The 26,930-nt window shown below is 44.6% G+C and overlaps 1 protein-coding gene across 1 annotated transcript; it reads left to right on the top strand.

The window, feature by feature from the left end:
* Nucleotides 1–24,744, top strand: ERICH6B (glutamate rich 6B). Its single transcript, XM_066621376.1, has 14 exons — nt 1–361; nt 2,736–2,787; nt 4,051–4,127; nt 5,324–5,389; nt 7,301–7,360; nt 10,404–10,444; nt 14,586–14,699; nt 15,353–15,507; nt 16,790–16,854; nt 17,200–17,324; nt 19,069–19,157; nt 19,686–19,838; nt 23,192–23,420; nt 24,520–24,744. The coding sequence occupies exons 1-14, from the start codon at nt 1–3 to the stop codon at nt 24,742–24,744; spliced, it is 1,812 nt and encodes a 603-aa protein (XP_066477473.1).
* The last annotated feature ends 2,186 nt before the right edge of the window (nt 24,745–26,930 follow it).

The raw sequence follows: 26,930 nt of genomic DNA, 5'->3' as shown, positions 1-26,930 counted from the left end.
ATGTCTGACGAACAAAATCAGCCCGAGCCTGGTGGCATAGACCAGTCCCAATCAGAATCTGCCCAGTCTCCTTCCGAAGGCCAGTCCGTGGATCCCACGCCTTCCAGCTTGCTTCTCACTGTTGAAAATGTTAAAAAACTACAAGAGGAGTACCCTACTTCTAAATCTGCCCTAGCTAGATGGTCGATAGAAGCATATATGAAGCAGAGTAGTTCCCTTCTGAATGAGAGTGGGAGCAGTACAGATAGAAGCAAGGACCAGAAACTGTCAGATGAAAAAGCAAAGGCTGCTGAAGTTCATCCTCCCAAACCAAATACCAGTGAAGGTTACCCAGAAAAATCAGATGTTGTTTCAAGTAAAGGTAGTATATTCTAACAGCTGCATATTATTTCCTGGTGTCTTAATTGCTCCTGAGAGTGTTATTTCTTAATTGCTCCTGAGAGTGTTATCTTCTCCTGGGGCAGTTATTTGCACTCTGAAATGTATTGAGCTACTTCCAGGGCTGGTTGAACTGATTGGGTTCCCCATGAATCAAAGCAGGAAATGGAGACCATGCTGGGGTGCATCCAGGGAGCTTGGCGTTTCCTGTTTAGTTTCAAGAGCCCGATGGAGGAAGGGGCCAGACTGCTGCACTCCAAGATTTGGAAAGTAACGCTCCTTCCCCTTTGTAGCTTCTTTCAATGAAGCAGGAGATGCCCTGGGAGCAATCCCAGTGTGCCCCACATTTCCTGCTTTGATGAAAGAGACCTGCCATGGAAGGGGCTGGTAAGGTGGCTGGCTCCATCCGCAGCTGTGGAATGAGAGGGAAGTGGCGGGTGTCAGCCCCTTGTTTGCCTCATGGGTGGGCCAGCCCTGGCTACATCTTTAAATGAAGTTATATTTCATTCCAGACCCTTGGGGTAGCTGCAATTGTTTGAAACAAAGAATAAAAAATGGTAAAGTAATAAACTCCCAAGTATGAAAGGTCTGTTAGAACATGTTTACTCAATGTTAGTACCCCTTATTTCCACTGTCTGTGTCTTGCTCTCTCATCCAATATATTGAAGTAAACAAGTCCCAGCTCCCCTCCCTGGGGGACATGATTCAGAGTTGCCTTTTGCCTTTCTTCATCCATCCCTCCCCCACCCCTATACATCATCCATCTGAATCTCTTGGCAGGGCAGATAGGTACTTATGCCCCTTGGCCAGTGGTTCTCAAACTGTGAGCCATGGCTCCCTGGGCAGCCACGGAAACCAGCCAGGGAACCGCAGAATCCTCACAAAAAAAAAAACTACTGGCCTATACAATGTATAGTAGCCCTAAGAGGGAACTGCAGCCAATGGTCCAGTAGGTCAAGAGAGCCAACAGTCAAAAAAACATTTGGGAACGACTGCCCTAGACAAATATCTCAGTTTGCCTCTTTCTGAGCCCAACACTTCTTCTCAGTTTTGAAAAACGTTTAAAAGGCAGCACCTGATTACCCCTGCTGATGATGTCACTGATTATGCTGTAGGAGTAACCTTTGAACTGTGCTTCACCTTGTCCTCCTGGACTATACTCTTGTTTGCTATTGATAAAAATGGAATGAGCACCACCAGAACTGGTAGCTATTTCAAATAACTATCAAGACTAAAAAGAATTTCATTTTTCAGTCTAAGAACCAGTTCATATAACTTCAGAGGATGAGACCTATACAAGTGTTAAGCAACTCATTCTTTATTAGAGAAATGACATCCAATTTTCCTTTTCTTGGCAGAGAAGCTACAAGCTCATGCAGGTCCCCTCTTCCATCATACTGTGTAGACCACTGAGAAACTGGCTGATAGATTGGCTGAACTTGACTCTTAGGGAAAAGACAGGCACAACTGGCACAGAGTGAAGGGGCTAATCAGGAAATGGCCTCCTTACATCCAGTCTAAATATAACTTCCTTTCCAGAATCATTTGCAGCAGCAGCAGGATATGCACTTTTCTGATTAGCTGGGTCCCCATGAGGACATCAAGAAGACTCCCCCTCTATTAACTTGAACGACTTGTATCTAGACTCAGTGGGAAGCTACAGCCAGTCCTGGAAAGCATATCTATATGATATACATGTTTGGAAACAGACGTTTGTGCATACACTCTTTTTATAGGATAAAGGTTTAGGGCAGTGGTTCCCAAACTGTGAGCTGTGGCAACTCCCACGAAAAACCTGCCACCCTATACAATGTTTAGGACTGTAGCCATATTGGGGAGCCCTGGCCAATGCCTCAATAGGTCAAGGGAGCCATTGGTTAAAAAAATTAGGAGCTAGTGGTTTTGGGGTACAAACCTTCAGCACTACATGCATGTAGCCCTAAAAACGTGTGTTATATAAACAAAGAATGATCTTCTTTGTTTATATAACACACACATACGTCCAGGATGTTTTGGGTTTGTAAGCTCTTTATTTTTGTAAGTGGGACAGTGAAGTCTCCTTTTTTCATCTGAAATAAAGCAAAAACAATACCTGAGGCCACCTGAATGAACAAGTTGCCATTCCTCAAGTGCAGGTCCTCATTTGTAAAAAGGGACTAAACATGGCTTCTAATTAAGAGGATTGTTGTGGACATGAAAAGGGCAAGAACTTTAGAGTTCTCGCTGGACTTCATAATTGCTTCCAGGCTATAAAAAGAAGGTATTACCAGCAACCAAACAAAGCTAGTAAAATAGCAACAACCTTCTGCCTGTCTGATTCTGTTGACTTTAAAGAAGCCCTTTTCTACTTCCTTCAGATTTTTGGACAACTTCTTTGCCATCATCAGTTTCCAAGGTTGGGTCTGTCAAGTAAGGACAATTCTTTTCATTCTTCTCTACAGCTCATTAGCATCATTGAGTGTACCGAGTACAGCTATTCCCTTAGATGAGTTCCTTTCCATGTGACAATTGGCACCCATGCCTTGCTCCTAATTGGATAATGGTCCTTGATGGGGGGAACTGGAGACAGGGTAGGACAGGAGGCAGAGCTCAATTCTAAAGGACGGCATGGAAATGGCTGGCTTTTCAACCGGAACTGCAGTTGTACTTTTAGCAGCAGTTTGATGTGCAAACATTAGAAACATTCTTATCCTAAGAAAAGTTTCATGTGCACATCAAGCTGCAATAATGCCACATTTGCTGAGCAGACCAGCCTGGTTAGTTCTGGTCAAGGCATTCAGCGGGGGGGGGGGGTGTCTGTTAGAAACAGCCCAGTCCTATTGAAACCCCAGCATGGTGATGCAGTGGCACTGGCCCAGCCTCTGCCTGATCCCACGGGGAAATTTTGGCTGCTAGAGGAAGTCCCCTTGCCCCTGGGTAAGTTCCAGCAGCTGCTATGGGTCAACTTGCACCAGCAATATCACTGGCTAAGGTCCAAGTCCATGTTGACACTTGCAGGCAGATCAGACCCAGGAAGGGTGTTTGGATTCAGTGGTAGCCATTGCCACCAAACCCGCCCCCCTCCCAGGCCTGATCCACCCACCCTTCCCCATCTCCTCCCCATTCTGTCCCCTCCCTACTCCTTCCACCCCTTCCCCTGTGCCGGACTCCCTTTCCGATGGGCATCCCTGTGGCTGCCAGCACCAGCAGGAAGGCTCTGGCCTTTAAATAATTTCAATAAAGCTTGAGTTATTACATGACTTCATCCAGTCTGATGACTGAGAAATCTGTTTTGAAAATGCATGTAATATTGTTGTAGTATCACGATGGAATTTGACTTCAGATCCAGTTAGAAGACTGTGCTTCTTTTCCAGACATCGGCAGAATTTTTGGACCCCAGTGATAATTTCATATAAATTCTTTAGAATCTCAACATTAGAATAAAATGAAAAAGTGTAGGCTTCATAATTGCAGAGAACTTTCTCCAAAACCATTTGGAAAGAAGGGATGGTATTTCCAGTGTACAAACAGACATCTTTCTGCACAAATTCCCCAATGATCCTGAGGGCAGCTGTTATATTTACAGGGTAAACTCAGGGTAAACTCAGAATTTTAGCTCCCTCCCCAATGATATGCGGGGGTGTATGGTTTTCACTGGAAGATTCTTGTTGAACCCTTCTTTTCTCATGGCAGAAAACGCCAAGTTGCAGATTTGGAGACTCAGACAGAATGGAGTTACTCAACCTCATCTTTGGATGCAAGTGAAAAAGGTAAACTCATAAGGAAGCTGGGTTCTGCTTAGTCCAACAGACAGATCATGACTGAACAGAATTAAGGCTACTTCATTGGACTGGATCAAAAATTGGACTGGGCATTAGCTATATAAGTGGGAGAAGTGAGCCTGTTGTGGTGTGATTCATGGTTGGAGTGCAGCGTGACACCCTGTCTTAACACTGATGCTGTATGATGGGACTCAGAATTTAGTCATATAAATAGTTTTTTTGTTCTTGCTGCCTTTAAAATGTATGTCACTCACTGTTTGGAGCTCTCCTGTTAGAGCCCAGGATTTCTTCTTACTTACTAACATAACTTCTTACTTTAATAAACTTTAAGTACATTGCTGGAGTGTGTGCTTATTGGTTGACCAGAGGAAATTGGGCTACCTTCAGGAACCATTGGAAGGTTTGGGTAAATTACCTGATAATCTGGTAATTCCCCTCCTTCTGCCTGCATTTGGAGAGGCAAAGGTAGGCAGGGATTGCTGGGTGGGCTTGACAGGCAGATGACATTGTAAGGAAGTGGGATTCAGGTGCATAAGATTGGGAACTGTGTACAGTCCCTGTTGCCAGGGAGACCATGGATGCCCTTGGCCCCTTGGGGCAACAATATTACAGTGGGTTATAAATTTTAAAAATAAAGTTAAGGCTTATTTAAGAGAAGGCTTGGGGGGATTTTTTATCAGGAAACAAGCTCAGAGTGAAGAAGCCCTGTTGGGATCTTCACTGGATTCTGATGCTTTCTATTGCTGCTGCGATGTTTAAAAAAGAAGAAGAAGAAGAAGAAGAAGAAGAAGAAGTAGAACTGGGTCACAGATCTGACAACATGTCTACTTGCAGCCAAAGACCAAACTAGAGGAAACAAGAGATGTGTTGTTGTATTTCTGCCTTTTAAAAACTAGCAGCTGTAAGGGCCCCGAAACAGTGGCACAAGTGGTGGGGCAAAGTTAATACTTCCTGCAGTGTCTCCTCCAATGAAAATCATTCCCCCAAGCTGCTATTTGTCCCAGCAGGAAAACATATGGGTGCCTTCTGGAGCAAATACCTTCAGGGCAGTGGCTTAGCTAAGGGGGATACAGGGGGTATCAACAAGCTGAGCTTGACACTAATGGCCAAAATTGTGAAAAAATTGGTATGTACTCGTACAAATAATACCACTTATTGGAATAATACCAGTATTTTTCATATAGAGAAAAGGAAGCCAAGCCATGAAGACATGGATGGAAAGGAAAAAAGTGAGGAGGAAGAAAAAGAAGGTGGGTTGTAACACAGAACAAAAATATTTCTTTAGTAGGATTGAGGTGTACAAGTAGCTGATGCCACACTGAGGTTCACTTTATGATCCTCACCTGATAGGATTTACTAATCTTTGATCCATGGAATTCATGGAATTAACAGTGAATCTTAGAGCCCAATTCTACCCAACTTTCCAGCACCAATGCAGCTGCAATACAGCACCAAGGTAAAGGAATGAACATTTCCTTAAAGAAGCCTCCATGACTGCCCCTCCAATGCAGGATGCACTGCATACCCCTTTGGCATGATTGCACACAGGGATATGCAGTGCAGATGAGGCAGAACTATCCCATTGTAGTCCTTGGAAAGGCACCACAGCTGCCCTGCCTTCTTACACCTGATGAGGCTCTCCTTAGACCAGCTTTCTCAGGTGTAAACAGGCAGGGCAGCTGTGCTGCTTTTACATGGACCACAATGGGGTGGTTCTGCCTCATGTACTGCACTGCATGTCCCTGGTTGCATCAACTCTGGAAAGTTGGATAGGATTGGGCCCTCAATGAGTTAATACTTCTCAATGAAAAGTCACTGAACCAATTAACATACCCTTATAGAGCCTATTCACATGTACATAATTACCTTCTGACATCTGTGGCATCAGATTTGTGTGCAAGAATGAGCCACCACATGTGGAACTTCCCTATCACCACCTCAAAGACAATGCTTTCCAAAGGAGCTCAGTTTACACATACATCTAAAAGTCATCCAAGTGTTGGTTAACCAAGTGATGTACATGCATGTGTGAACTAGCCCCTTCCTGTCTGGCCTGGTCCCCATCTGACCCAAAAGAGGCAGGATGCTGTGTTAGCAGACTAGCACCATGCAGGTTGACCCAGGGTAGGATAGGGCTGTTCGTATATCTTACTACATCACGACCTGTCCAGAGAGAGCTCTAAAGCTTAAAATAAAACCTTGCTGAGGTGTTTTGATCTCACAGTAATTCTATGATGGTGACATCCTACAAGCACCAGGGCAAAGCCTGTCATCGGATTCACTTGAGTTTTAATGGCCAATATAACCCCTGACCTGCCAAAAAAAAACCCAAACAAGAGCTTTCATGTTGCTCACATCTGTTTTAACAGGTCTATTTGCTTGCTAAGATTATATTCAACATCTGTCCATAATCAATCCTCATCTTTTGCCCAGGATTGTCTCACAGCTATCACAGACCCCTCCACTACCCAAGAAAGCAACTCAACATCCAGGGAATTTTCTTTTCCTCTGGTCTTCCTCCTTTCTTTCCCCCTGCCAATGTACCTTCTGTTCCCCCTTCTCCAGTTGTTGTTGTTGCTGTTGTTAATAATAACATCATCATTATCATTATCATTATTTATATACCAACGAAAAATTTCAACGAAAAATTCACAAAGCGGTTTACAGAGAAAATGAAATAACTCATGGCTCCCAGTCCCAAAAAGGCTCACAATCTAAAAAGTTGCAAAAGAACCAGCAGACAGCCACTAGGAAAGATACTGCTGGGGTGAGGAGGGCCAGTTTACTCTCCCCTTCTAAATAAAAGAGGAGCACCCACTTGAAGAGGAGCACCCACTTGAGGTGGGTGAGGAGCACCAGTTCCTCCCTTCTGGTCTTTCCTATCTCTTTCCTTCCACCCAGTGTATGTTTCGCCTGACTGCCTTTATGGGCTAGTACCAGCCCAACCCATCATTCCCATCTGACAATTGTCAGCCAATGACATCGTCAGCCATCAATCTACTTTCCAACTGATGAGTGGTGCTTCTTTTGCAACTTGGCTGGACTCCACATTCACACCACCCCTGCACTCCTAACCACATTTACTAGATCTCACTAATTGATTTCAGTGGGACTTATTTCCAAGATTGAAGATTGCTGCCTTGTTGTTGTTTGTTCTACAGAGATACCATCTGGTAGCGTGGAAGAAGAAGAAGGAGATGAGACTGAATCAGAGAGTAAAGGTATGCCATGTCATGCTAAACGTTGTGAAGGGATCCCAGCAGGCATACCCTGAGCTTTTTGATACAGAAGCCAAGCTGTAAGTCAACCTATGCTCATACCACAAGTACATGCACAGGAGATGAATAGTTTATATTCCTGGTATTACCACTTAAAAAGTGAATGTCAAGCAGCAAGCCTGGGAATGGTCTCTGCCTGAGACTTTTGAGAGCCACAGTCCAGCAGAGCAGACAGCACTGAGCTAGATGGATCAATGGTCTGTCTAAAAGCACAAGCCTACTCCCAGTTAGGTTGACACAAATAAGGCACTTCTGCGCCACTGCAGGAGTCAGGAGGCCAAATCTGGTTTCCACTGCGCCAATGGCAGGTAAGTCTGCACTAGCCAAGTCAGGTGGACGTGGAGGTCTGGAGAGGGCAGAATGGGGGCGTTCTGGGGTGAGAGGAGAGCAGGTGGTGAGCAGGCCAGTGGGTGAACCGGGCCCGGGAGAGGGGGGTGGGACTGGGATCCAGCACTCCCAGGCAGCCTGGCCTTGTACTGGGCTGCTCAGATCTGCGCCACCTATTTTCATGTGGCAGGTCCAAGTAGCCCATTGGGATGGCTGTCACATTACTTGGGGTAAGGGGAATTAATTCCCTATACTGCAAGTTGAACTGCAGCCCAGACCTGGATACAGTGCAGCTCTGGATATAGTGCAGGCCACTGTGGCTTGCCTGTTCCAGCACAGGTTAGGATTGGGCTGCCCATCAGTAAAACAGCTTCATATGCTCTTAGCTGAAACCTACCCAGTGGTTGCCTTTCCAGCTGCATTTCAACCACCTCTAAGGTCCACAGCCTTAAAAGCCAGCTTGTTTTAGGGATCCCTCTCATGTTATGATTTTCAGTCTCAAGTCTGCTTCAGATCGCTGCTATAATTGAGACAATGATGTATAAAGGATATGTAAAGCCCAAAAATATGTGCACATTTATGGAGCACAAAAAGAATGCTTTTGTTTGAAGGGATTCATTGGGAGTGATTAGGAAGGGGGGAAAGGCAGGTAAAAATGTCATTAACTTTTATTGTTTGTGGTGCCAGTATTTAAACCTAGTGGAAAAGAGAAAGACAGAGGGCACAACGGATGTGGGGGAATTAGGGGATGGTTGGTGACCCATCAACCCTGCATATATGTAAAGTCTGAGTCTTCCCAACAACCTCCCGATTCAAACCAGTCTCTACAGTCTAGAACAGGGGTGGGCAAACCCTGGCCCGGGGCCATTTGTGACTCTCAGGGACCCCAATCCAGCTTGCAGGGAGCCCCCAGTCTCCAATGAACTTGTGGCCTGTCAGAGACTATTGAAGACTGTGCCAGTCATGACTGCCAGATGCAAGCTGCAGGCCAAGTTAGAGCAGGCCAAGTTAGAGCATGGTGACCTTTTATAGTCACCATGTGTTTTCTGCTTTTCCCTGGACATTCTTTTACACACACACACACACACACCATTGCCTCTGAACAACTTATGTCTCCATATGTTTCTGGCTTGGTCTGTATGTTTTCATTGCGCAAGAGGTATGTGGCAAACAGTTCATAGTTCTCATGTGGTTCTACATTCCTGTGTTATAGTTCGCATGTGTATTATAAATAAGCTCAGTAAAATTAATTCATTCATATAAATTCCATTTCTAATGTATTTATTTATGTAAATTTATTCAAATTTGAAATGTAAATTAGTTCTTTAAGTGTGTGTGTGACAGAAAGTGTGAGAGAGAGAGAGCAAGTGCGTGCATCAGCAAAACCGGCTGAAACATGAGCATACAACTGCAGCATGACCTGCAATAATAAAGGATCAGGTTCCAAACTGATTGGTTAACCTCTGCAATGAGTGGAGTACCACTTCGCTAACTGGGGGTAGGCAAGCTTGTACCCCACCATATAGCATTTTTACTCATCACTCCATTCATTCAAAGAGTCAATCCCAAAATAAAACCAAAGGGGTTTGATTGTTTTCGAGGCCCTGATTGACCTATTGGGGGCTCTATACCTAAAAGAGTCTGGAGGAAAACCTTTGGGCTCTACTGCAACCTTGGCTAAAAAAAAATAGATGGCACTTCTCCCCCCCCCCCCCAAAAAAAAAAGGAAAAGAAACTGAAGTTTAGGAGCCTGCTGCACATTGACTACATGTGAAGGGGGAGGTGGAGAGAGATGGTGCAAAAGCCAAGGTTATTTTTCTATGTCTATTGAACTGGAGTTGGTTGATGAGGTTTCAAATAGCGTGGCTGGAGCCTCAAGGCAAAAAACCAAGTTGCTAGGAGTTCTCATCCATAGGTAGAGAGCCCAAGGTACACCAACTCCTGGAGATTTGGATGGAGTGGCAGCTTGCTATATCAAGATCAAGGGGAAATCTAGTGTAAAGTCTAAGGGTTCAGTAGGTTCAATTTTATCTTTCGGAATAAAAGAAAACAAAAATATTCCAGGGCTGAGTGGCCAAGACAATAGACTCAATTGGGCACAAGGAGCAATTTATCAACTTAAACACAAATGCTCAGATTGGACTGGCAGCAGCCAAGAGGTGTTTTTCCTGCCCAATTCTTCCCCAACTATTGAAAGTCCCCCTCAGGCTGGTTAAGGGTTAGTGCAATTACACCAGTGACTGAATTTAGCAGACCAGGCAAACAGAGGATCCCCTGTGCCTCACTGGATGACAGGCAGAGAGGCACTCAACCAGGGGAATATGGGACTTGTACACTGGAGGTGCAGATTCATCTTTCCTCCCGTGTTCCTTTATTGAGACACTCCTGGCTTCTGGGATTGACGAGCCTCTAGCCATGCAGGACAGGCCTGGTTCCAGGAAGAAAGTCTTATGTAAGCAAGGAATGTTGGGTTACATTTTGCACAACAAATGTAACGATTAAAACACATATCATGGTTTAACTTTGTTTTCCTCTCTCTCTCTCTCTTTATTTCTCTCTCTCCTTTCCCTGCCCTTCTAAAAATGTTTCCTCTATATTTGCTTGGAAACTACTTATAAAGAGGACTTTTCTTCTTCTTCTTCTTCTTCTTCTTCTGAAGAGGAGGCTGAGATGGAGGTGCCGACTCCAAGTGAAATGGAGGTGAGATCATACCTTTGCCCTTCCAGCTGAGCTAACAGGCTGCTTATAAATGGTGTGTTCTCTTATAATTAGCAGAGGGAAAGTAACTGTCCTTGTTCAGCCCAGCATAGCATCTATTCCGGCAGCTACCAGATGGCATCTCCCTTCCACCTTTGTTTTTAGATTGGGAACCCATTTGGTACAGAGAACCATGTTCATGTTCTTTTACGATATTTAGTGAATTTGTAATAATATCACAACAGAAGTGAGATCAATTGGGAATTAACATGACCCCCATCATTAAGCTTAACATGCATGTAGTAGCATTGTACTTACTCATATACCCAAGCAGGATGAATCCTACTTACCCAAGTAGGATGAATTACCCATGGGGGATGTAGATTTATTCAAAATACTGCAGGCAATATATGTGTAGAAGGAGGGTAGCAAGAACTAGAGATCCATGTAGAAGGCCTGGAACCTGAATAGAATGAACCACTTCCAGAGGGATGTCACCCTGTTATCTTGTAGCAGCAAAAACCATGACTTGTGTAAAAATCATAGGTTTCATTGATTACAATCCACTTCATCAGATGCATGGAGTGTAATCTTCAGTAGGCAGGCAGAGTTATGTCTGCACTGAAAATCATGCTTATTTATTTAAAATATTTCTACCCTGCCTTTCCTCAGTGGCATTCAAGGCATCTAACAATATCAGTAATAAATATATAAAAATCATTCATTGTTGGCAACCTTCAGTCTCAAAAGATTATGGTATCGCGCTCTGAATGGTGGTTCTGGAACAGCGTCTAGTGTGGCTGAAAAGGCCAATTTGGGAGTGACAATCCCTTCCACACCAGGAGCAAGTGCAGTCTGTCCCTGATGTGTCTCTCTGGCTATGGGCCTTCCTTCTTTGCCTCTTTGCCTCAGACTGTTGGCCAAGTGTCTCTTCAAACTGGGAAAGACCATGCTGCACAGCCTGCCTCCAAGCGGGCCGCTCAGAGGCCAAGGTTTCCCACCTGCTGAGGTCCACTCCTAAGGCCTTCAGATCCCTCTTGCAGATGTCCTTGTATCACAGCTGTGGTCTTCCTGTAGGGTGCTTTCCTTGCACGAGTTCTCCATAGAGGAGATTCTTTGGGATCCGGCCATCATCCATTCTCACGACATGACCGAGCCAATGCAGGCGTCTCTGTTTCAGCAGTGCATACATGCTAGAGATTCCAGCTCGTTCCAGGACTGTGTTGTTTGGAACTTTGTCCTGCCAGGTGATACTGAGGATGCATCAGAGGCAGCGCATGTGGAAAGTGTTCAGTTTCCTCTCCTGTTGTGAGCAAAGAGTCCATGACTCGCTGCAGTACAGAAGTGTACTCAGGACGCAAGCTCTGTAGACCTGGATCTTGGTATGTTCCGTCAGCTTCTTGTTGGACCAGACTCTCTTTGTGAGTCTGGAAAACGTGGTAGCTGCTTTACCAATGCGCTTGTTTAGCTCGGTATCGAGAGAAAGAGTGTCGGAGATCGTTGAGCCAAGGTACACAAAGTCATGGACAACCTCCAGTTCATGTGCAGAGATTGTAATGCAGGGAGGTGAGTCCACATCCTGAACCATGACCTGTGTTTTCTTCAGGCTGATTGTCAGTCCAAAATCTTGGCAGGCCTTGCTAAAACGATCCATGAGCTGCTGGAGATCTTTGGCAGAGTGAGTAGTGACAGCTGCATCGTCGGCAAAGAGGAAGTCACGCAGACATTTTAGCTGGACTTTGCTCTCAGTCTGGAGAGGTTGAAGAGCTTTCCATCTGATCTGGTCCAGAGATAGATGCCTTCTGTTGCAGTTGCAAAGGCATACTTCAGCAGGACAGCGAAGAAAATCCCAAACAAGGTTGGCGCAAGAACACAGCCCTGCTTCACTCCGCTTCGGATGTCAAAGGGGTCTGATGTGGAGCCATCGAAGACAACAGTGCCCTTCATGTCCTTGTGGAAAGATCTGATGATGCTGAGGAGTCTGGGTGGACATCCGATCTTGGGGAGAATCTTGAAGAGGTCGTCTCTGCTGACCAGGTCGAAAGCCTTCGTGAGATCTATGGAGGCTATAAAGAGTGGCTATCGCTGTTCCCTGCATTTCTCCTGCAGTTGTCTAAGGGAGAATACCATATCAGTGGTGGACCTGTGGGCTTGGAATCCACACTGCGATTCTGGATAGATGCTCTCTGCAAGTACCTGGAGCCTCTTCAGTGCAACTCGGGCAAACAGCTTTCCTACAACGCTAAGGAGAGAGATGCCACGGTAGTTGTTGCAGTCACCCCTGTCGCCTTTGTTCTTGTACAGCGTGATGATGTTTGCATCCCTCATGTCTTGAGGTACTCCACCTTCTCTCCAGGAAAGACAGAGGATTTCATGCAGCTCAGTGACGATGATCTCTTTGCAGCACTTTAGGACTTCAGCAGGGATGCTGTCTTTTCCAGGTGCCTTGCCAAAGGCAAGGGAGTCCAGGGCCACGTGAAGTTCTTCTAGGGTTGGTTCACTGTCAAGCTCTTCCAGCACAGGCAGGCACTCAATGTTGTTCAGTGCTTCTTCGGTGACTACATTTTCTCTGGAATATAGCTCAGAGTAGTGCTGCACTCAGCGTTCCATCTGCTGCACCCGATCCTGGATGACCTCGCCTGCGGCAGACTTCAGAGGGGCAATTTTCTTCTGTGTTGGACCTAAGGCCTGCTTGATACCATCATACATCCCCTTGATGTTGCCCGTGTCAGCTGCTATCTGTATCTCGGAACAGAGCTGGAGCCAGTAGTCGTTAGCAAAAATACAGCAATAGTAAATTACAAAGATTAACATATAAAGTTAAAAAGCAAAATACATCCTATTCTATAAACCTCAACATAGCAGCAGAATCCAGCAACTGGCAGATTACACAGCACCTACTTATTTAAAAAGCAGTGACATAAGAGCAATAGAAAGGATATCAAAAGCAAAAAAACTAAAAACAAAACCAGCATTAAAACAACCATTAAAAATAGCATTAAGAACAAAGTATCCCATATCAGCCCCCAAAAAACTAAGATGCTATTATTTTGTTTAATAAATACTCCAAAGAAATCTATTTATTCTAAGTAAAAAGATCATGCATCTGATGAAGTGGACTGTAGCCCACGAAAGAATATGCTACAATAAGTGCAGTCCTATGTATACTTCTGTGGGAGTAAGTCCCATTGAATTTAATGGTCCATGACTAATGGGGCTGACTTCAGAATAGTTTGTGCTATAATAGTGCAATCCAAAGAACACTCTGAGCCAGTGCAGGCCTCCTGTGCTGGCTCACAAGTGTCACAGACATGCTATAAGGCACATTTGCACCAACTCAGGAGTTGGCTGGTCCAGCATGGAGGCCCATGCCAGATCTGGAGGGCCAGATTCAGCCCCTGCACTGGCCAGCCAGGGTAGGTTTGTGTGGGTGGCTTGGGGTGGGAGAGGGTGGCAGGAGGGCATTCCAGGGGTGGAGAGGGGGGCTTTGGGTGATTGGAGGGTGGAATGGGAGATGGATCGGGTATGGGAGGGGGGTAGGATTGGCTGTGGCAGCGCATACCAGAACTGAACCCCCACTCCTGGCCCTTGCAGCCTTACATAGGCTGTTCAGCTTTGCTCCAGCTAAATTGTTGGTGCAGATCCAAGTAGCCCCATAGGGTAGGCTGGGGCTCAACATGGGGTAAGGGGAACATATCCCCTTAACCTGAGGTGACCTCCATCCTGTACCTAACCTGCACTGGATACAGTGGAGGCACTGTGGCCTGGTTGTTCCAATGCAGGTTAGGATTTTGCAGTAAAAGTGTTAGTCTTTAAAGTGGCACAAGACTCTTTGTTCTAAGCTGAATAAAGTAATTCCAGTCCATCCACAGAAAATGTCCACTACCTTTAAAGTTTTTTTTTTTTCTTCACAGTTGAAAGCTCAGTGAGTATCTGTTAAATGAAAGCAAAACATTTCAGGAATCTCAACTTAGCCACTTTGTGCTGGACTGACTATTAAATTCTATTTGCCCAGAATCACAAAAAAGTACAGTGTCAGCTCAGGAAAACATGACTCTGTGGCTAATTACAGTCAGGTATGTGTTTTCTCAAGTGAATAGCTAGTTTTGTTTTCGTTTTAAACTGTTTGTCTTTCTCTTTTGAGGATCATTCCATCACTGACCTTTGCCAACTTGGTTGCTGTGAGTTTTGTACCAGCATGTTAAAGCCTCTCCCATCACCGGAGGAACTGGAGGAGCAGCCAGAGAGGGTGGAAGGTGTATGTATCAGCCTTATTTATCTATCTGTTCTTCGGTAAACGCATTTCTATCCCACCTTTCTGGCATAAAATAATGCCCAAAGTAGTTAATAACGAAAACTACAGAAAATAGAGGGATACCACAAGTTTCCAGAGCTCTCTTATCCAAAGGAAACAACATTTTTCCCAATTCAAACACCCTTTAGCTGCCTCTGCACATACCACGTACCACTTCCAAGCTAAGCATTTAGACCACCACTGCTCTTACCTGCCCTTGGTGGCCAATATGTGCCTAACTTCCTGGTCCATGGTGTATTTACTAAAAAAATCCCACCATGTTCAGTGGGGATTACTGTCATGGAAGCTTGCAGCCTGCAGATAAGCAACATAAGAAACACTTTTACTCATTTAGTCTACTGGATACTTTTCTGAACTAGAAAGAGACTCGATTTACAATCTTCTATACACTCTTATCTGTGAGTAAGTCCCATTCAAGTCATTGGAGTTTATTTCTGAGTAGCATAGGATGATGTTGCAAAAATGCCTGTGTGAGCTTATCACAATTATTTCAAAGGGAGCCATGTGCTTTTTCAGAGGTTACTAAATGGCAGGCACCAAACCCCAGGATGCAGGCTGGTGGATATCTTCTATCTCATGTATTGTGCCTTTTGTAGTTTCTCTGTTGCAGAACATATAAGGACATTTTCCACTGTGTAATACAAGAGCTCATGGAACAGGATTCCTCCGGAAGTGAGATTGACATCAATCCTCATCCACATCTTTCACAGACAGTGTTGGAGAGTGACACTAAAAAGCAATTGAAACAGGAGTAAGTGACTTTGGAGTTGTTTCCTCGAGCTCTTGAAACGACAGTACTCCTCTCCCCCTTAGGTTTCCTGACTGCTACATTAGAGAGGACTTTAAAAATGGGGCCATCTTGAACCAGGTTCTCTCTGGCTGTTCTACAGTGGGGAAGGGATCAAAACCTGATTCTGTCCTACTGGAGTGAAGGCACCTGTTTCCATATGCATTGCAATTTGCCCTCACAGTAAGCACAAGAGGCTGTGAAATCTCTTGAATCCAGTCTCCTGACCCAGTCCCTAATTCAAGGGATCTGCATATTCCTCCTTTATTATTTTTTTTACTTAAAATTTTCATTTCCTGCTAAAACCAGGACTTTGAACTATGTTTGGAAATGAACTAGTAGTCAGCACAACTGCTGGAGCAGTGGCTCGTACCAAACCACGTGGGCTGCAGTGTCCTGCATCAGCTGCAGTTTACAGACAGTATTCAGGGGCAACCCCACACAAAGCATGTTACAGTAGTTGACTGCTATGGTTAGGTCTATCCAATTCAAGTATGACCACAGCTGGAGAACCAGCCTAACCTAGGAAAAGGCCTGGTCACTGCTGCCACCTGGCAATCCAGGAGAAGCGATGGAGGACCTCCAAGCTGAGAACCTACTCCTGCAGAGGGAGTGCAGCCCCATTCAGAGCAGGTTGGTACAGTAGTCCAAAACCTGCATCATTGGTTTCCAAACCAAGAGGACCTCTGTTTTGGTCAGATTTAAGTTTGGTTTACTTTCATCCAGTCCCCAACTGCCTCTAGGCAGCGCTCCAGGATTTCTATGATCACCCTAGGATTAGCTCGCCTATAGAGATAGAGATGAGAATCATCTGCATACTGACATTCTGCTGCAAAATGCTGTATGACCTCTTCCAGAAGTTTAATTAGATATTAAAAAACTTAGGGGCAGGATAGAACTTTGTGGCATCCCACATGTCAAAAGCCAGGGCACTGAACAAGTGTCCCATCAGCAAAACTTTCTGGAATCATTCAAAACCAAAAAGGATGACTGCAAAAACAGTACCCCTGAGCTGCAACCTGGCTGACAGATCCAGACCCATCCCTTCAGTAGTGAGGGAAAAGAGGTTCATGAGTTAGAGAGCTCGCTGCCTGTATGTTCTGACTCTATTCCAGACCTTATTCCACCAGCTTTGCCAGCCTAGTTACTGTAAACGATCATCCGGGCATATGCCTGAAAGACTGTGTCACTTGTTAAGTATTATTTTCAAAGATTTGAAATTTACTTTCATGTATTTTATTCCTAGGCTAGAAGATCGAGGTTTTGAAAACTACAGGGAGGTATTGAGGCAATATATAAAATATGGCCCATGTGAGTAGAAGGCTTATATGATCTTCAGAATCCAGGGCATCTCGCCACTCCAGGTCATACCCCCACCCATCCCTCCAACTCCTGCAGAGAAGCTGTAGCTGCCCCATCTTCCATTTTGTTCTTCTCTTCCACTGCGCAATTTTCTGCCATGTTTTCTTTGCTGAAAATCCTCACCAGATATCCTTCCCAACCTCCAGGCAAGGTGGAGGGATAAAGCAGTGGAGCAACCAGGCCTGCCCTAACAGTTTTCTGCATTCCACCTTTTTTTACCTTTGGGTAAAAACAAGAGCCTCATGAACCGTTTGCCATAGTTACCTGCTAGCTCTTCTTCTAAAATTATTTCAGGTATCAAAATTGCATTCAGATTAAAAGACCACCCACCCAAGCCCCCCCAAATTGTCAAGAAGAAACGTCCACGTCCTGAAGAACTGCTGGAGATAGACTTGGAGTTCAAAGCAGAACAGTTAAAGGTGGGTGGACCCCCTAATGGAGATAGGCTCATGCATCTAATGGGGGTGCCTCTGAGTGCCCCAGTGTATTCAGGTTAGCCACGCTGAACACTGCCACGCTGAAGAGGAAAATAATTTAAGAGGTGGCCTGGGATCAGCTGTACACATTTCTTGTTTTTAGTAACTATCTTCTGCCTAAACAGAAAGAATGCAGTGCTCCACGCTTCTTCTTACACAGCTGTCACCTGCACCCCTTTACCAAAGGCCACACATTTTGTGGGGGCCATGCTCGCCTCCATATATCAGCAAGCACTAGATCTCAGGCTGCCATGCACCCATCCACCCACCTCAGGAAGACCCTTCCTTGGTCTCTGTGCCTGTCTCTCTTCTGAAGGAGGTGAGCACCAGGAACAACTCCTATTCCTTTCAGCCTGAGAACTGCCAAGTTGAATGGGCATGTTGCAGCAACAACTCCTTCTGACCCTCCACGGAATGCCTCCATGGAATGTCTCAAGGAACATGATCTGCTCTGTACCTCATTCAAACCAGGGGTTTCCTAGTCTATCCATCTAGTGTCTGCAGTGGCATCCAAAGATTCCCTCCGTGGAGGCAGATGTCAAAGAAAGCTGTTGGAGATATGCATCCTGTCCCCCCCCTCCCTATGGCAACTATTCACAGGTTGCAATCCTATACACACTTTCCTGGAAGCAAGCCTTGTTGAACTCAATGAGACTTACTTCTGAGTAGGCAAGTGTAGGATTGCTAACAAGCAAGGTTCATGAGAGGTAAAGGGATAAAGCGGGTAAAGGGGATAATTTGTACCTGGGCTGAGGGTCAAAAAGGGGGCCCAGGAGCCAGTGGAGGGGGCCCAGAAATTTCTTAGGATCTTACATTTTTGGATCTCACCCAAACTCACTGACTGCGTGGGATGCTGGGCATGAAATGACAGCTGCTGCCACAAGCCATATCTGCTGGGCTGAGAATGCATACATGATACTTCTGAACACAGTGTCACATCTGGGAGGAAACTGGCCTGCTGTAGTAGCTCTTTGGTGTGTAGATCTGCTTGCTATGAAAGAGTGTATAGGAGCTTAGGAATATAGATGTGGGGCTACAGCTGCTACAGAAGTATGTGTTGGTGCAAACAGGACATTTTCCATTCTAGTGTGGGCCTAAATACGATGATGCTAATTTTCTGCAATGATTTCCTGTATTCAAAAGATTTTAAAGAGACTTTAAAATTTCTGGTTTCTGTACTTAGTTGCAGACACGGTGCAGGCAGGTAGACCTGGGTTCTGCATTGGGAAAGTCCAGTAGACCTGGGCTCCAAAGACTTTCCTGGCTATTGCCACCCTCCCCCCCCCCTGTTCTGCCAATCATCTTATCACCGTCCCCTGCTTTGTTTCACCCCTTTGGGAAGGGGCCCAAAAGAAAATTTGTACCCCCTGATAAAATTCCACTTGGAGGCCCTGCTAAAAAGTACTCAATTTGTAATAATCAACTTATTAGGAGCTTCTTAATCTCATGATTGTTTTATCACTCCCTCCCCCCAACGTTTCTGCCTCAGTGCTCATAACTTGCCACTGGCTATCATTTTTTGTACTCATAAACTCCTTTTGTCTGAACAGCCCATCTCCCTCCTCTGATATATTTCTAACACCAGCATCTATCACCAAATGCTTATGCTGACTGTATGCAGGACTGCTGGCAAGCAGGCTTGCTTTTGCCCTCCCCACTTCTTTTCTGTCTTTTGCTTTTTCCTCAGATTTGCCATTCTACCAAGACTGTGAAAAGATATTATCCTGATGGGAAGATATTCTACCTTCTTTTTCCAGATGGAACAGGCCAAGTTTAATATCCAGCGTAATTGGACTCTTAGATGGATATGGATGAGCAGTTTGGAAATGTTTCCACTTTTGAGGGTTTTTTTTTTCCCTGGGTAGAAAAACAATGGCATTTTGCAGATCTACAATTCACACTAGTCACTGTCACTAAAGTGTGTGGAAAGAGTGATAAGATTTCAAGCCAGTGAGTGATGGAGATCATTCCCCTTTGCCAGGGGTAGTCATATCCATCCACCATTTTATGAGACTCAGGGCCCAACCCTATCCAACTTTCCAGCGCTGAGTTTGCCCAAAAGTGCTGTGAAGCACATTGATGCTCTGGATCAGAATCCCCTCACTCGGTTGCCATTCCCTTAACAAAAGGAAGTATTTTTTTGACATCTCAATGTATCACTTAGTCATGGCCAACAGTACTCCTAGGGTAGAAAAATATATACCATGTTTGAAGTTGGTGGAAGCACAATCAGTAAAGTGTGTGACAAAGTTAACATGAAGTCCATATGTGAAGAGAGGGTTTTTTTCCTTAGCTCTTAATTAGTTACCCATCAGGAAATATTGCTATCCTCATAACCTATGTAAAAGCCGTTCAGTTCTCATACATCATTCTAAGTGACAGCGCTCAACATGAAGTCCAGGCATTCTTTACAAACCAGGGGTATGCAGCATACTACCATCAGAATGGAAATCTCAGGTAAGCAAAAAGTCTGCCCAAGAGCTTCTTTCACATGAAAGGATGCAAGTTTAGATTTTTGTAGGGTAGCCTCGATTTCATTATAAAAATTTGACTGGCGATGCTTGCATATTTCCTGACACAAAGATCTTCAAATAATATTTAAGTGCATAATGAGAAATGAGATGATCTTTCCATGTGTATATTTTCCATGTACTGTATATAGACATGGCTAGACAAATTTGTTTCCAGTAAGACAGGATTACAAACCAAGTCTTACTGAACACAGTGGGCTTACTTTTGACTAAAATAATTTTCAAAGATTTCTGTGGTCGAATCTGAATTTGGCTTTACTGATGATAAGCATTTATACAGGAGTGCACCACTTAATAACAGGGATATGTTCTCTGATCCCTGTTGTTATGAGATTAGGTCATTAAGTGAGCATTCAGTCCAATCTAGTGCCTTTGTTGTGTAAACAGATACTCCCTACCTCTTCTTTGCATTAAGAGAGCCTCTCTGTTGTGTAAATAGACACTCTATTGCAGGCTATGGGAGACCTAACTGCCTCATTAAGAGCCCCTATCATATCCATCCTTAAGTAGAAGGTTGTTAAACGTTGCATGCCTGTATAGCATTTGCCTAAAACCAACTACAGTAGTGCGTTTTGATTAAGAACTCATACAAAAATTTCCATTGTGGAAATGGCAGAGGTAGTTTTGCTACTCTATAAAAACATACTCTTTTTTTGTTTCCAAGGTGAGCTTTTACCAACTGCAATTCTTCAGGCTTGAGTTGCAATAAGGCAGTGGTTCTCCAACTCTCTGGGAGTTTGAAAGCCACTAAGTTCTTGCGTGGGCGGGAGGGGGAAGGCAGCAGGGGCGGGGGAAGGCAGCGGCACAATCCCCAGGATTGCGCTGCTCAGGGGGGCTGCAGGGGCTTGGGTACACGTACCCAAGCCCCTGCAGCCTCTCAGGGGTGTGGGGAGCCCGGCGCGACCTGCACCAGGGCTCCCTGCAGCAGTGAAAGTAAATGCAGAGCGATGCGCTCCACTTCTGCTTTAGCGGAAGCCCATGTACCCATGTACCCAAGCCCCTGCTGCCCCCCTGAGCAGCGCGATCCTGGGGAATCGTGCCTCTGCCTCCTCCCTGCCTCCAGGCTGCCCCCGCCCCTTAAGGGGGCAGGCGCCAGGGCCCGCAGGCTGGGGCGTCACAACGCCCCAGTTTGAAAAGCCCTGCAATAGGGAATAGAGTCATATAAGGAATATTATGGAGGGTATGGATGATGATGGAGCAAATCTGCAACACTTCAAATATTCTTATTACTGTGTGCCAAGAGTGTTCACAGTGCTCTACAAGCTTGCATTGTTTCAAAACAACATATAAACTGATAAATATGCACACAGCCCTTTAGGAAAGAAAATGGAAAAGGAAGGCACCCTACCTGCCCAGATCACAGGGAGAGAGAGACTATACTGGCAGCTTATTCTCATTCGTTGTGCACATCTGTCATGCAAACATGGAGGAAGAAAACTGGGCTCACACCATGGTTGAAAAAACCCAAGTTTTTCATTTCATCCTATACGTTGATGTTTCTTCTGCCACATGACATCTGTGTTCACCATAAATAGGAGATGTGAATCATAGTTTGCTCAGCATATACCATTAATCAATATGCTATATCTTTTAAATCCTAAATCCTAAACCCTTTTCAGTCTTAAGAACAGCCACTTCCTTGACTCAGCCTTTAAAAAGGTGCACATATGAAAAACCCAGAGCAGAGTGCCAGCATGCTCCTTCTACATGGGTCACCACCCAAAGAATCGTAACTTACCCAATTTCTGTCACATTGTTGTATGATGGTGTGGAAGGCAACCTGCCCTGCAAAATGGATAATGGCAGATTTCACATGGCTGGGATACAATTCATCACCCGCCTGATCCCCAGCCTGTTATCGTTACAAATCTGGAAGGTGGATTATGCTGAGAATTAATGATTGGCAGGATCACACACAGTGAGCTGCATGAATGCCACTGAGTACCCCTTCAGAAATGGCTCCCCAGGTATAGTCAAAACACCTTTAATTCCTACAGGAGAACAGCTCTCAGCAGGCAACAATGCACCTTCTGTGTATGCAAGCAAACTTGTTGAAACTAGCAAAAGAGCAAAATGCTGGATATTAATGAGGCAAATAAGATTGGATGGATACGGCAGCATGCCCAATCTCGTCTGATTTTGGAAGCTAAGCAGGGTCAGGCCTGGTTAGTACTTGGATGGGAGACCGCCTGGGAATACTGGGTGCTGTAGGCTTATACCATAGTCTTTCGAGACTAAAGGTTGCCAACCAACCAACCAGAGAAAAAATACTACTTAATACATAGGTACATTACAGTTGGTTGACAACCTTCAGTCTTGAAAGACTATGGTATAAGCCTATAGCGCCCGGTATTCCCAAGCGGTCTCCCATCCAAGTGCTAATCAGGCCTGACCCTGCTTAGCTTCTGAGATCAGACAAGATTACAGTTATGGGTTTATTTTCTATTCCACTACCTCCCATGGGTTGAGAAATCTTCCTCTGAGGCAGGGGTGCCCAAACTCTGGCCCGGGGGCTATTCGCGGCCCTCAGGGACCCATGGTTCGGCCCATGGGGAACCCTCAGTCTCCAATGAGCCTCTGACCTGCCAGAGACTTGCTGGAGCCCACACTGGCCTCATGACTGCTCTCAGCATGAAGGCTGATTGTTCAGCTTCTCACATGAACCTCAGGCTAAGGGTTCCCTCTGCTGCTTGCTGTTTCATGTATGTGAAGTAGCAACAGCAGTGAAGGAAAGGCCAGCCTTGCTTTGCGAAAGGCCTAAGTCCTTGGGCTATTGAGAGACCTTCATTCGTTCATTTAAGTTCCATCTCTAATATTCCTTTCTATAAATTTAAATTTATTCAAATTTTAAATGCAAATTAATTATTTTTTTCCTGGCCTCCAACACAGTGTCAGAGAGATGATGTGGCCCTCCTGCCAAAAAGTTTGGACACCCCCTGCTCTGAGGGAATGAGTAGCAGTCACATTCATTCAGCTAAAAGCCATTTCTCCTATCAACGGTTCCCTGCAGTCAAACTTTACCTAAGAGCACCAGCTCTCTCTTGCTATAGTCTTCCCAGTAAAGAAGGAGGCCCCCAAGACATTAACGTTGACATTAATATACTTAATCTCAGCTTGTACAAATGTCTACATGGAAACAAGAGATAGTACAAAAAACCCTTCAGTTGTGAGACCAGTGTGGTTTGAGGAGGATGCTTGGCAACTTTTCTGTCATAGCTGTTCTTAACCCATGAGAAGTTACGAGAACTTTTCCTGTTTTAATTTGGTCATTTTCCATAGGATGACTCTGGACCTTCGCTCTGGCTCTTACTTTGATCGGCAGAAAATTCAACTGAAACACTGGAACTGGTGGGACACCGGCTGCCATATTCATGCACCTCCTTTCCAGCCCATCTCCATTCAATTAAATGTTCACATTCAGGTTAAAGTTGAAAGCCAGGACCAGATTTTCCTAACATTTACTAAGCTTCATGACTGCCTCCAGCTGAATGTGGGGGCAAGGCTAAAAGTAAGTGCCTGCAGTTGTTGTGTTTGTAAGCATGAATTGGGAATCTCAACCATTTGCCCTCTTGGAGGAATATGGAAGTTGTCAAAATGCGTTAATTACCTAAATCTAAAGATGCTCTCAAATGGAAATCCAAAGAATTAGTAAGCCTTGGCAAAGAATGAACTGAGCTTTGTTTCTCTCATTAGTGCTCCATTTTCCTGTATGGAAAGAAGGAATGTACTTCCTTCTCATATTGTGCTAGGGACTCAAAATCCTAAACAAATGAATGGCTGGTCTGTATGTTCAACAAAACAACAAAAAGTGGTAGAGGACACTTCAAGCTAGATTTGGAGACATTACATTTTTGAATAAATCCTTGCTCAACACTCACTCACTCACACATACCATGCATAGAAAATTCAGCTGAGGGCCCCAGAACCTAGGCCAGTGATGTGATATCACACATCATAATGTCACGTAAGTCATGACCTCACTTCTGGATTCTCCTGGAAGAGAAGGATGTGGTGCCTTCATGACCTATCATCGCTAACATGACATTTGTATCTCTAGCAGTGTTATAACAGATTCTGGTTTTGACTTTGATATGGAAACATAACATTGGAAGTAGCCCTTGAATGGCTGAACTATGTAAGCTTCCAAGTCTAGGAGCACTTTCTGCAGTAGTGGACCTGCCATTATGTGAAAGGGGCAAATGCCCTGGGTACGGAGCCTCTTGTGCCACTAGGACAGAGCAGAAGCTTCACTGAGGCTCCCGACATGGTCAAATACTGTGCTTCCAGTTTGCCAGAAGCACAGTTTAAGATTGCAGGGAAGCCTCAGATGACTTTCCTGGTTTGTCCTGAAGTTGCGTGAGGATCTGTTTCGCTCCAGGTGAGTGGGGGCAGATTTACATGCAGGGGGAGCAGCATCCTGTGGGGGGGGGCACCATCGTGGACATTTGCCCCACAGTGCAGGGTTGGGGAAGTCCAGCACTGACTTCCTGAACAAAATCTAACACTGAAATCAAAGAAGAATCTCTCTGTGTAAATGTAGTCTTAATGGTCATTCAGATTGTGTTGAAAACTAATGTGCTTTCCCCCCCCCCAATGTGTTTTTGCAGCTCAAAGATCAAAACAAGTTGCAGTTTCTTACAATGCCTGAAGATGAGGAAGAGTCATTAAGTCCCTCCAGGATTCTGAGAATCAAAAGCATTTTAGCCAACTTTCACAAATTAGTGAAAATATTATGCTGTACGCCATCTGAACATACCCAAGACCTGTATCTCATCGTATCGGACCTGTGTGATTTTTTGCAAAGGCGATACAAAATGAAAAACCCAGTATAATCACCGACAGTGGTGAGTGCATACTTTTAGTAAGGGAAACCTAGTGTGCTGCATCCATGTACATACTATTAAATTAATCGTCAGTCATTCTTATTCTTATTTATTCTATTTGCAATAACTTTTATCTGAGCATCCTCATAATAATTTTCCTTCATTCAAATTCAAGAGGGGAGACTCCGCCTGGGATTGGAATTGCATGCATCATTTCTCTCTTAGGAAGTATCTTTGAACCTAATACATTTGCAATCACTTTTGAGTGTTCAAGTGTTTTAGACACAGGTGGGAGAAAACGGTGATATCAAAATAAAAACACATAACACCACTTGCTGCATTTCTCATTTTAAAAAAATAAAAATCTGCAAAATAATTAAAACAGTTTTATTTGGTTTTTATTTATTATTTAATGGGTGTGTGTTTGTACATGGGTAATGACTGTGGCGTCATCTCCTTACACTATACTATCTATATCACCTATATGTACACTTTTAAAGTGATTATAATTTAAATGTTAATTTTGAATAAAAACACAGTATCACTTGTAGCAGCGCAGGATGCTGCTCTGGGGAGCACCCAAGGCTTTTGAGGGCCTTGGTGCTTGGTGGGAGACACACAAGACTATATCTTGTGGCCTGATGGAGAGTTTTAAAAGCAGAAGCACTCTGAGGGTTTGAAAGTTAGATCTCGAGGCAGCAAAGAGTTAGAGCAATGAATACAACAAACAAGTATAGTAGCTAGATGCAGAAGGAAGGCTTGATGCAGAAGAAGAAGTCCTGAGATTCAGCCTTTTCTGCCTTTTCTTCCTTCTCCAAACATTACACAACAGGCTCGGGTTTTCCATTCTCTCATCTTGTTTACAATACTAACCCATGAGTCAACAGTCTGCATAATAGGGACTTTTCCAAAAGGATGAGGAGACTCACACTGGCTGTAACCAGTAGTCCTTCTAGCTAAACCACAATCACATTCCTAGATATGATTCTTTATAACATCGCCTTGTTGACAGGCTACAAAGCCTCAGACTGAGCATGTCGCCAAGGCCGCGCCAAGTTTGCTCTGCGCATGTGCAAAGTGTGCTTTGCTTCATTGCCAACATACAAGGCTAAGGCTTGTGTCTGTGTAGATAACCACTACAATCACTTTCTGCATTTCTACCTTTGGAAAACACCAAAATCCATGAAAAAAAATTATGTAAAGAATGCCCCCTTTCCTCTGTCAGGAAACACCAAAATCCACAAAAAAAACAACACACCATTTTCACCCACCTCTAGTTTTAGAGGAACCTCACAACTGCATTGTGCTGCTTGGAGTGTTTGCCTAATTTTACTTATTCCAAAATGCAGCTAAAACTAACATTAAAGTCTAAATGAGAATATATTAGGATGTGAATGCTACAAAATCTTGCTTTGTTCATTATTGTGTTGGCAGTTGGCAACCTTCAGTCTCGAAAGACTATGGTATCGCGCTCTGAAAGGTGGTTCTGGAACAGCGTCTAGTGTGGCTGAAAAGGCCGATTCGGGAGTGACAATCCCTTCCACACTGGGAACAAGTGCAGTCTGTCCCTGGCCTGTCTCCCTGGCTATGGGCCTTCCTTCTTTGCCTCTTAGCCTCAGACTGTTGGCCAAGTGTCTCTTCAAACTGGGAAAGGCCATGTTGCACAGCCTGCCTCCAAGCGGGCCGCTCAGAGGCCAGGGTTTCCCACTTGTTAAGGTCCACTCCTAAGGCCTTCAGATCCCTCTTGCAGATGTCCTTGTATCGCAGCTGTGGTCTACCTGTAGGGCGCTTTCCTTGCACAAGTTCTCCATAGAGGAGATCCTTTGGGATCCGGCCATCATCCATTCTCACGACATGACCGAGCCAACGCAGGCGTCTTTGTTTCAGTAGTGCATACATGCTAGGGATTCCAGCACGTTCCAGGACTGTGTTGTTTGGAACTTTGTCCACTATTCCAGGACTGTGTTGTTTGGAACTTTGTCCACTATTGTGTTATGCTCCTTTCTTTCAATGTGTTAATGACACCACAGGGTCTTGAACAGGAATCTTCCTTTTTAAAAGACAGCTGTTTCATTCAGAGAGCTGGTTTTCTCTTGCCAGACAGTTCAGAAAGGAAAGTACACAAAGGCAACATCTGACTGTGCAACTGACCTGGGAGAAGCCTGGTATATAGTTCTGATGCTCCAACAAAAGTA

Source organism: Tiliqua scincoides, chromosome 3 (genome assembly GCF_035046505.1).
Source record: "Tiliqua scincoides isolate rTilSci1 chromosome 3, rTilSci1.hap2, whole genome shotgun sequence".
Classification (NCBI taxonomy): Eukaryota; Metazoa; Chordata; class Lepidosauria; order Squamata; family Scincidae; genus Tiliqua; species Tiliqua scincoides.
Note: the sequence above shows the minus strand (reverse complement) of the source record. Positions and strands in the feature narration are given on the sequence as shown.

What these genes read in the sequence shown, in the direction of transcription:
- ERICH6B (XM_066621376.1), top strand. Translation starts at nt 1, where the DNA reads ATGTCTGACGAACAAAATCAGCCCGAGCCTGGTGGCATAGACCAGTCC. An exon ending in AGCCAGAGAGGGTGGAAGGT is followed by an intron (nt 14,700 to 15,352) that starts GTATGTATCAGC and finishes TGCCTTTTGTAG; the next exon opens with TTTCTCTGTTGCAGAACATA. An exon ending in ATATATAAAATATGGCCCAT is followed by an intron (nt 16,855 to 17,199) that starts GTGAGTAGAAGG and finishes AAATTATTTCAG; the next exon opens with GTATCAAAATTGCATTCAGA.